This window comes from Alligator sinensis, unplaced genomic scaffold (assembly GCF_000455745.1).
Source record: "Alligator sinensis unplaced genomic scaffold, ASM45574v1 scaffold625_1, whole genome shotgun sequence".
NCBI lineage: Eukaryota > Metazoa > Chordata > Crocodylia > Alligatoridae > Alligator > Alligator sinensis.
The window spans coordinates 184,579-195,756 of record NW_005842894.1 but is presented as its reverse complement, the minus strand read 5'-3'; the positions used below and the strand labels follow the sequence as shown (position 1 = coordinate 195,756).

Sequence of the window (11,178 nt, the reverse complement as noted above, 5' to 3'; positions counted from 1 at the left end):
GCGCGGGCCCCTCAGTCCCCACCTTCATGGGTGGGGGCGGGTGGGGACAGAGTCTCGCATCTGGCCCTGCCCCCACTTCTCATCTGGCCCCCGTTCCCCCCCCCTCCCTTCTGTCCCCCACTGTGCCTGGGCTGGGGCCATTTCCCCTCTCTGTCCCCCTCTGTCTCCAAGGAGCAGGCCAGGGAAGGGGGGTGAGGCCAGCACCGCTGCCCTCGCCCCCTTCTCAAGCCCTGCTGGGGAATGGTGGGGACGGTGCCGCCATGAAAGCAGGGACTGAGGGCCCCCACACCCCTGCCACCTCCCAGTGGGAACACTCATTGACTGGATTTCTGTGGGTTTTACCATTGTGCTTAGAGCTGGTACACAGTGGATGCATCTATATGAGACGCTACTGTGTCTCATATGTCAATGCACATTTATTTAGTACTTTTATAAGCAAGTATTAAATAAACACTCAGGAACCTGAGTTACTGTGCGGTAGTGCTGGCAAACGCCTTTTAAGTGATGGTACTGCACAGTAGCCTAATAATCAGGGATCTGGATTTTCTGTTTGCCATGGAAAAATGTAGTAAAACCCAGATTTTCATCTTTAAAGGAATAAATGCAGGAAATGGCAGGTTTCCCTATTGCAGGCTGGCGGAGTTCCAGCCTGAAAGGGGTGAGAGGGAGCAGGAGGTGGGCGATCAAACATGAGGCACTGTATGCGTATATGCATACACACATGCATGTGGCAGGCAGGCATCCTTGAGAGCAGCTCCCCGTAGGTAAGTCAGGCGTGGGTGAGGATTGATGCCCCCATAGTGAGGGACGGATTTGGACAGGGTTTGGGTGGTGTGTGGGGGTGCCTGGGCAGCGCGTGGGGCTTGGGGCCCAGGGCTGGAATACATAGCCACAGGGCCGGAAGAGCTGTGGGTAGCTCATCCAGAGGTTGGGACGGGAGGGCTGGCTCCCCACCACTGCGTGAACTCCCAGGAGCATATGGGGGGCATGTGCCCCCCAGATTTGTGCTTGGGGCAGAGGCGAAGGTAGAGGTAGAGGCAGATGTGAGCTCACTGCTGTGGGCTTGGGGCTCCCCAACCTGCTGTCCTCCCTTCGTGGCCTCTGCAGCCCAGGAGGCAGGACATGGTATGACAAGGCCGGGCATGGAGGGGAGGCTCAGTCACTGCCAGGAGCCCCGTGCTGACAAACTGGATGCTTATCTTGCTGGGATCCTATGACCCCAGCTGACTTCCTGCCCTTTGGGCAGGGGCCTGGACTCGATGATCTTCCGAGGTCCCTTCCAGCCTTAATGTCTATGAATCTATGACATGGTGAGGCACCCTCAGTCCACCTGGCAGCAGCAGGGGCAGTGGCATGGAGTTGTGCTCCACACTGCATCCAGGTGGGCAACAGGTGCCTTGCCGTGGTGGTGCGGTGTCCCACTGGTGGCACTAAGACTTCCCACCCTGTCCTGCCCTACTCTGCTCTTCCCCATTAGGTTTTGCCTGCTGGGCCACACAGGCCCCAGGGGGAGGGCAGCAGGACAGGAAGCCCCAAGCCCCCAGGCACTAGCCTACATCTGTCGCTCTCCCCCAGGGCCAGGGGGCTATGGGTGGGGAGTGAGGGGCAATGACATGGGCAGGGCACCGGCATAACACAGCTGCTCAGCACCACAAAGCAGTTGGGGCAGGGGGGACAGGCTCAGCTGGACCCACATCCTGGTGAGCGAAAAGGGTAGGGGGAGCTCTGATTTTTCCATGATAAAAAAACCCAAAATCAAATGCCAAAATTTATATGTACAGCAAAAGCTTTGTTATCCGGCACCCAGGTGTCTTTGCCTGTTTGGGTTGACGTCTGGGGCGTCGCTGCCCCTCCCGCCGCATCACTGCCCCTCCCACAGGCCCTGCGGGCCCCGAGGGACAGGGAGGCGGGCCCCCTGCAGCCTGCTATGCCCCAGGCCATGGGGGCTTCGCAGTGCAGGCTGCTTTGCCTTTGGCTGTGGGGGCTCGACGAAACCAGAAGTGCCACAGTGGGCGCTTCTGGTCTCTCTTTTACCTTACAAGCTGGCATGCTGGCTAATAGAGCATGCCAGCTTGTTAAGGTGTTGGTTAAGGCAGTTTTTACTGTATTTAGAATTTATTTTATTATAGTGATTGAGGCACTGATAGGCTTCCAAATAGTTTTAAAACTGTAAATATATGAATACAACATTGTGTTCAACTGATACCTATATATATAGTGGTGTTTCATTTTAATCATGGAAATCGTGGATTTTGGGGTTTTTAATCAGAGAATCTGTGATTTTTTTTAAACAGATGAATCTAGAATCCCTGCCCATAATACTGTGCAGTAGTATATTAGCATTATCTGTGCTGTGATGCACTACTGTGCACAATTATTCTGCTATTGCACAATCAGCGTCTTGTGTAGGTGCCCAGTAGTGTCGACTTGTCCTGCCAGCCCTGCTGCAATCAGTGAAGCTGAACTGATAGTGGCAATACAGGGAACTTGCTTGTAAAAGAGCTCAGTGCAAACAGATCACCATAGTCTCCCTCACCCACAGATGCACTTTGCAATCCACACATTCACACTCTGTCTGGTTACCCCAGCATTTCATCCGTCTCATCTTTAAGTTGCCTATGACCAGGGTTTGAAATACTGGGTGGCTCAGAGGGGCTGAGCCCACCCATAAAAGACGAGAGCCCCTGGCCCACCCCATGCCTTTCTATGCAGCTCAGGTGGCAGGGGCTCCTTCCAGCTTCCGGCTGCAATCGCCACAGGCCCCCCAAGACTCGGAGTGTAATTTGAACCCTGCCTATGACACACAATCCTCCTGTGTCCAAGAAGGATGGATGGGACTTTTCGAACCCACCAGAGGAACCCTGTGATTGTGAGAGGGGCAGCTCACCAAGAGCTGAGACACGCAAATAGGTTCAGGGAGAGAGAGAGAAATTAGTCTAAAAATCAGGTCAGGGCCAACCACAGGGCAGTCCCACAGCACTTGCCACTGGCTGGCTGCAATCTATTGCTTGGTTTCTATTCATCTTGGTATTTCCTGCCTGCTTCATGGTATCCTGCTATTGTGTTCCCAGCACACTGCTAATTCCTGGTTTTTATAAGCTTTTGGAGGCAACTGAAGGAAATGACTCCAAGGTTCATTTAACATAGCTTCATCATTACATTAATCATTTCAAATGGCTTCTTTGTGGGATAAAGCAAATGCTTCCCCTGTCCCCACTGGTGACATGTGAGGGGAGCATGGAGGGGAGCAGCCCCTTTTTGTGCCAATGGTGGGGCGCAGGGGCACACCCCAGCTGTAGCCAGGGTCTAACACCAATGCAATTTCTGCACTGACCACAGGGTGTAGGGCAGCACTCTGTTTAGAGCCAACACCTAGCAACAACTGGGGCAGTGGTGGGGATGGCACAGAGTTGTGCTCCCCTTCCCCCACACACACACACCCTGTCAATACTTAACACGGTCAATGTTTGTCTGTCTAGCTCTGCCATGCTCAGAAAGGGGGACATTTACAGGAAGACTGAGAATCCAGTGATGTCCTAGGCAATTTGGGTCTTGTCCACAGTTGGTTCTTTCCCCTGAAATTCCCCATCCTTGCTGACATCAGAACATCTCTGCTAAAGGGAGCAGTGCAGGGATACACAAGACAGCAGCATCCTATATCATAGTGGCTCAGCCATCTTGCCCTCTGCTGTGGTGGGGAAAAATGTGAAGAAAAAGGCCAACTCTAGGCACACCCTGTAGGTCTTTGCTTTACCACCCAGGCTGTAAGAGGGAGGTTTGTGCAAGGCCACGTTATAGAAACGTGCAGTTGATGCCCAGCTGTGGCTGGGGTGGGATGCAAGCAACATCTATTCCAATTCTATAGGTGTGACTGCATGACAGTGCAGAAAACTGAAATGTGACCCAAGTTCATGAAGCTAAGAAGCCATCAGGCAAAGAACCTAATTTATTATTTTAATTCTCATATTTTTAAAATACTTTATAAGAGAATTATTTTGAAGCCAGTCATGATTTTGGAGGCATGACTTGTAGTGTTTGAAAACTCAAGACTAATGCTGCTGCCTGCAAAACATAGCATGCTCTTTCTCTTGTTTAAATGCCCATGAGTCACCATCCAAGTAGATAGCAGTATTCTGAGCTGTGGCTACATGTGCTCTAAAACCAGTCTTGCATACAAGTTGAACACTTACTGTGCTGGCAGCTGGCAACATGCCACTTGAAAACCAAGCTTTGGGTTGGGCAGCACCCTACCCAGGTTGCCTCAGAAGAGATCCCAGATCACAGGAATGTGTTGTTTGGGGTTACCTGAGATAGATTTGATCCCGGGGATTAAGTCCAACCCAGCTCCTTAATTAGGGGTCTCTGCGGATCATAAAAGCATGAGGTTGCTTCAGGTGGCTCTATGCCACTTGAAAACCAATTTTCACAACAGACAGCACCCTTGCTCCTTTTTCTTTAGGCCAGCCCTTTGATCGCAGGGGATCTGTTAAGTTGTTTCATCGATTACATATGTGCGTGTATTGAATTTAACTGTTTTTAATTTCTATGGATGATGCCATGAATTCTTGATGCATAGTATGATGTTACATTCTTATCAGCAAATACATGTCTGATGAAATATAGACCTCTTTACTGTATCTCAGTCATTGCTAACACCTTTATAATTGTTGAAAGAGAAAGTTTGAAAAAGAAACCAGGAACTGCAAATATGGGACTGGGAACCAGGAACCAACTCCAGCTTTATGAGGATAGCAAAAATGGAACCTGCTCTCATGCCCTCTTACTTGTTTAGATGACAGCAACAGCAGTGAAAATGAACCTGGGACTTTAGATAAGGGGGCTCCTGGGGGAGACAGAAAGATGTTGTTGAAGGAAAAATAAAATGGCAGTTTTCTTGGCAAGGGGCTTGTTTATTCCTGGAACTAGTTTGGGAGGGGCCAAATTCCAGCTCTCCTGCAGGAGTAGGAAACAGGAAGGTTTGCAGTCTCTCCCCTCCTGTGTGGGCCAGGATGAGGGCTCATTAAGCAGCTGTAGTTTTCAACTGACCTTGCAGATGGCAAAGCTGTAGTTCCCACTCACTCCTTGCAGTGAGCAGAGCCAGGGGAGCAGCTGCTGCCACCCAGTGATATGAAACTGGACTGGCAAGGACACTCCTGAGGAGAAGAGCATGCTGGAGAGAGATATCGCCTAAGGCACAGAGCAACAGTTGAGGGCTAAATGGATGAGTTTTCCCTAGGACAGGAGTACGTCTGCACTAACTGAACCAGCGGCTAGGAAAGCATGGCACGAGTGTGGGCTGCTCTTCAAGCACTCTGGCTGGGGGTGGCGTTCTGGCAGGTTCAAGGTAAGTGAGCTCAGAGGCAAGAGGCCTCTTGCACTGCTGCTGCTGAAGTTGATACTAGAGCAAGAACTGATTTCTTGGGGTCACTGCCATTTTCTTTCTCAGTACCAACCCTCAGGAAGGTTGGAATAACCACTGGCACATTCTTGGTGCTTTGGCCTAAACCAGTTTGTGAACGAATACTCTTATTGGCACCAAAGCCATTTCATTCATAAATGGCATTTCTGTTGGGAGTTTTGGGTTTGCCAGTGTGAAGGGGTCTCTAGTTTGGGTCAGCCTGGCTTTCCAGTTGTTTTTAAGGCCTGTTTTGTTTGGGCGTCTTTACTATGCAGAACAGCTCCAACCACCGGAGCAGCCCAACACAGGGACGCTGGTCCTTTGTGACCAACCTGATATTCTACAGCCTCTGCTGTTTTGTGCAGTTGATTTTTGCTTTCAGTCTCTGTGTCTGGTTCAGGTGCTTGGTGCTGGCAGCACAGTTAACTGAGCTCTGCTCAGCCCTCCGAGCCGGCTCATTCTCCACTTATGGAGATGGCAAAATGGCTTTTCTCTTCCCTGGAAATGTTCAGACTCATGAAGGAAACACTGGACCAAAGAGACAAAATATTTCTGAAACTCAATAGAAAAAGTGCAGCTTTGTTCATTGCAAATTATTCTCACTTTCAAATGGGCTTAAAACGCTCCCAAAAACAAAGCCTCCACTGCTTTCCTGCCTGGTGTCAATGAACATCCATTTCAGGGGTTGGACTCAGCAGCTGCTGTACAAAATGGAGGATAATTCCCAGACAAAATCACCTTCCTTTCCGTGACGTTAGGACTCCAAATATAAACCAGGAACTGGAACAGAAAGAAAATGTTACAGAATGTCAGCATGCTTAAAATAACTACATAAAAAAGGCAGAACATTCATAGCTAATGTTATCCACCCAATCCTGCCCACACGGAAACATACAGATGCATATTCAAACTACACGACAAGTCAAGGGCAGGGAGTGGTTGAGGCCAGGATCTCCACAGTGCTTGAGGCCTGAGTCCCAGGCCTGCCAGTGGGAGCTGCGCTCTGGTGCTTGGACAAGCCTCTTGTTGAGTGCATGCATGCTAAAGGATTCCTGTCCCTCCCCCAGCTTTTCTCCTTTCCCCATTGTTTGGGCGTAACTTTTCTGTGTGAATGTGTTCGCAGAAAGTGACCATCCGTGTCGGTCCCAGGCAGGCTGGGACCTGGGCTGCACAACTACAGCATTGTTTTGCCTGGAGAATGAACTCGATAGACAATGCATGGCATGCAGCCCCACAGGCCCCAAGCACGGGGGGAGGCTCCTGAGAAAAAGAACAGGGGCCATTGATCCTGCGACTGCATCCCCTCTCCCCTCCCCTGAGTTGTAGCACTGAGTAGGGGCAGGGTCACAATGAAGTGGGAGGGAACCTGCTAACAGGGAAAGTGCTAACAGCACTGGGCCAGCCAGCTGTGTTGTCAGCAGGTCTGTAGTGCATACTCTTCTTGTCTGCAGGCTCAGTTTATAATGACTGACCCATGTCTCTCCTCCTCAGTGGCAGCCCCTGCACTGTGAAGGGGAGTCATCCTCCACGTGCTGCGAGTTGTTTGGTGGTGATTTGGATTTGTGTAGTTTCTTTCTTCGCTGCTGAGAGGTGGACAACAGAGACGAGGAAGCAGCCTGTTCCCCAGAGGGATCAGAGGCTGAGTACATCACACATAGGGCAGCTCGAGCAGTGTCTCTGGCAGGTGGCACCAGGGACTGGATGTCATGCAGGGATGGGCTACCATGCTATGGAGTGCTGCGATGGGGACACGCACTGGCGTTCCACAGCTTTCTTTTCCCTGCAGTGTGTGCTGCAGTTTTTCTTTCTATAGCAGGCTCTGTCCCACATCTTGAGACATTGGTTTTATGGAGGTTGTGGTGACAGGCACAGAGGTGTCCAAGGAGTAAGGCGCTGGTCTGATAGGAGCGCTTTGCTGGTCTGGGCACAGGGCAGGGAGTGTCCCTGAGGAAGGCAACACACAAATGTGAGCCAAAGAGGGAGGTGGTGAGCATGGCTGTCTAGGATGTGCGGGTAGATAGTCATGTCTTCCCCTTCTGGCCCCTTTAATGCCCCTTCCTGACATCTTCTCAGTGCTTCCATTTGGTCCTCTCCCTGCCCCTCTTAAACCCCCCCAGACTCACTGCTCCTGCTGGTGGGGGGCAATCTCTGCTGCCCCACGCCATGTGGGGGGTTCTGCATGAGCCCCCGAAGCTCCGAGGCTGCACCAGGAGCAGTGAGTCCTGGGGCTTTTCTCAGCTGGGGCAGTGCAGCACCTGGACTCAACTTCCTGACAAGCCCTGCAACAGCAGCTCCCTCCCACTGCCTCTGCCAGTGGTGCTGTGGATACCAGACCTGGCCTCGCTGCTCAGGCACCCGGACCCTTCCACCCCACTTGCACTGCCAGGGGCGCTGGACAGAGCAGGTGGGCAGGTCTCCATGAAGACTGGCCTGGGAACCCCATGGGCAGAGCACACTGGGTGGATGGGATAGGGCCATGGGTGGGCAAGGAACGGTGTCTGGGAATAGGGTGCTTGGGCAGTCAGGGCCGAGCATGGACTACTCTGTCTAGCTCAGTATACCCCAAGGCCTGCTCTGGCTTTTTGTTCTGCCCCTACACCCTGCACTGGGCAGAACTGCAAACCCTTCTTGGTTTGTGAGGAAGTCATGCTGCCCTCCCCTTTGAGAGAACAATGCCAGGAAATCTCAGCCATCCGTTACTCTATAAAAAAACTGGGAGGCAGAATAAGCCAGAGCCCCATGTCTTTGTTTGTGTCAGTCATTGTGAGTTCATGTTCTCCCGCAGGGGTGGGGCAATCCAGGCTGTGGTTTGCTGTCTTCCTGCTCCAGTGGCCTCTGATTCTAGCAGAACTGGAAGATGAGATTAAGGTCACTGTCTCCTTCCCCAAAAAGGAGACCAGGGAAAAGAAAGTTGCACTTGATTCTCTGGGGATGGAGGCTGTGCAGACCCCTTGCTGTAGCTGGCTTTTGACTCCCACCCCTTGCTCTTGGGTGCAGATCCCTCCCACAGCTTTTGGGAGAGATTTTCCTGGCAATCTCTCCATTGGTGTAATGGTAGCAAAAGTTATCTTTCTCAGCCACAATCGCTCCAATCAGTCACAAGCAGTATGAATGCCTCTCATTCACTGTTCGGGGCATCTTCTTCCCTTTGAGCTCTGGCTGATTCTTAGGTATAGTGCAACAGAGCCTCTTGGGACTACAGGCTCATGCTGCTCCCTTGTTCTGACCCCGTGACACAGAACACTCATTCAGTTTCTGACCCCTCAGGTGCCAACAGCTCTCTCACCACCCCACGCCATCAGAGAGGCGAAGGGAAGGGAATACAGCTTCCCTTAACCTGGGCCCTTCCCTGGCAGGCTTCCTGCCTTCCTAGCATCTAGTCACTTTCTCCTGCTTGACCACCTTCTCCCTGCTTTCCAAGCAGAGCCTTGGAGGCCAGTTTTCACAGTGCAGTTCCTGATTTGTGGGATAGTTGCTCCCCCATCTTTCTGACTTCCAGGATTTTGCAAAATGCTGCTACAAGCCTGGGGCCTTGGCCTGCTTGCTCATCCAAGTTTGCCACCCTGCAGTTAACCATTTGGACTGGGCAGAGAAGGCGTGATCCTTCATTAAGCCTTAGCCCTCCACCCACTCGCTACCACCGGAGTGGTTGGTCAGGATCAGCAAGGGGAGCAGTTGACAGCAGGGGGAACAGTCCTGCTTCCCCTTCACAGAACTGTGTGCTGACTGTAATTTTTACTACAGCCCCCAGAAGCCTTAAGGGGTCTGGGAGCAAAGGGAGAGGAAGTGACAGACTCGACCAAGGACACTTGCAGAGGATATCCCAGTGGAATGGTGGCGGTGCTTGGGGGAGCTGGGGAACCGTGCTAGCAGGAATCGGCCAGACTGTGGACTGAAGGAGCGGGACTTAGACTTGGAAACACACTTGGAAATCTAAGTGCTCTTGGGACTAAAGGCTGGTTTGGGAACACTTCTGGAGCTGGGGGGAGGAACTTAAGTTGCTGATTGTATGTATGTTAGTGCCTATTACCTGTTACCTATTCCTTGAGTACATGTTACCACCATGGGCGACTGGTGCCTCCTGATACTTGGAGGGCACCGGTGGCTGATAGCTGACCGGGGGAGGGGGGTGTCCCCCAGTGGCCAATCACCACCACTTCTCTCGGTGTCCCCACAATCTCAGGGGGTGTACTGACCGTCGTCCCCACTCCTGGGGGCCAATCTCACATGCCCCACCCCCGGTGCCCACCCCATGCATCGCCTATGGTTACTACAATGTTAATGTCTATTTAACTGTTACCCTTTCCCTCTCTGGCCTGTTGGCTTGTAACCCTGACCCCTAGGATTTTCTATTTAAAGTAGAAACCCTTCTTGGCTTCTAGTGCCAATTTTTGGGGCTTAAGGATTTCGCACACAGGGCTCAACCTGATCCCAGACAGACTTGCTGTTTCCTCTGTCTTGTATTCTGCATCAGCTCTCTATTTGATCTTCTGGCTACTCCACTGTCTGACTGTGCTCTTCCTGACCTTCTGACTTCCTAACTCAGCTTGCTCCCAGACCCAGTTCTCAGACCGATCTCCTGACTTCCTGCCTCAGCCTATACTTAGATTCTGCTCACTCCTCCTCACGCAGGTCAGCACCTTGTTTCCCAGACATGTCCGCCCAAGATCCAGTGTGATAGTTTGCTCGGACCACCTATTCAGTGAAGATGGTCCATGTGAGCACATGTGTATTCCGGTTTTGCTGCCGCACTGTAATGCTACAGAACTTTGTTACGCTCTCCCACTTTCCTGCCATGCCTTGATGAGTTGTTTCTCTTGGGGAGACTGCATGACTTCTTGGGAGAAGATCTGTTGCAAGGTCCCGGTTCTTCTGCAGGACTCCACCTCCCCTACACCCTGCCCCTTTCCTCTCAGGCCTGAGGTGAAAAAGTCCCCATAGTCTTGTGAGGAGAAGCCTCTCTGGATTGGATCTAGGGATTGCTCCATGTCTCTTACTCATTGCTCTCTGGTTCTTGTCCTGGTTCCTGTGAATTCTTTATTCACAGTTAAGTCACTTGTCTACCCACATGTATGGCATCCACTGTACTCTATATGCCTTGATTACCCTGTGTCTTTCTTCATGTAGGGCAGGAGTTCATTTAGTGAGTCCTTTAGATCAACTTATTTATTATCGTTTTCTTTTGGTTTATCTTTCAGCCTTACTTCAGACTTTACGAACTAATACACTTGACACCTCCTGGAACTGTAGGGTCCTTGTACTCACAAATCCATATCACCTGGGCCTAATCTTCACAGAGGCACTTAGTTAGCCCATTAAAGTAAATGACAGTCTATTTCCCCAATCTGGCCCCAACTGCGCCACAAATTCCTACATTAATCATGTTTTCTTCTATAATTTTCCCTGTAATCCCAGTTGGGGCACAACTTAATCCCTTTTCTTTTCTTTTTTTTTCTTGAGGACTTATGTAGCTCCCTGAATATTTGCCACCTGGGCTTGTCTCTAAATGGCTATCTTTGTGATCTGGTTTTCCTCACCCGCTCCAGCCTCCACTGTGTCCCCAGAAAAGACCTCCCTCCAGAACATATCTCTAGTGATGCTAGTACGACACCCACTTCCCAGCCACCTGCTTTTAATTAGCTTTTCCTACAGGGACAAGTGGCTCTTCACATGGTGCCCACCTGGGTCTTGGCAACCTGGGAGGGTTCGGTGGTTTTTCATAGATTTCATAGACATTAGGGCTGGAAGGGACCTCGGAAGGTCATCGAGTCCAGCCCCCT

At 51.2% G+C, this 11,178-nt stretch overlaps 1 protein-coding gene across 4 annotated transcripts in view; it reads left to right on the top strand.

Moving 5' to 3' along the window:
- The first annotated feature begins 4,975 nt into the window (after positions 1-4,975).
- Positions 4,976-11,178, top strand: part of ROBO4 (roundabout guidance receptor 4) — a 66,426-nt gene continuing 60,223 nt past the window's right edge. For all 4 annotated transcript variants that reach the window (XM_025192122.1, XM_025192121.1, XM_006035931.3 and 1 more), the window contains exon 1: positions 4,976-5,344. In XM_025192122.1, the coding sequence (XP_025047907.1) occupies positions 5,281-5,344 (64 nt within the window). In that variant the 5' untranslated portion in view covers positions 4,976-5,280. The remainder of the gene's footprint in view (positions 5,345-11,178) is intronic.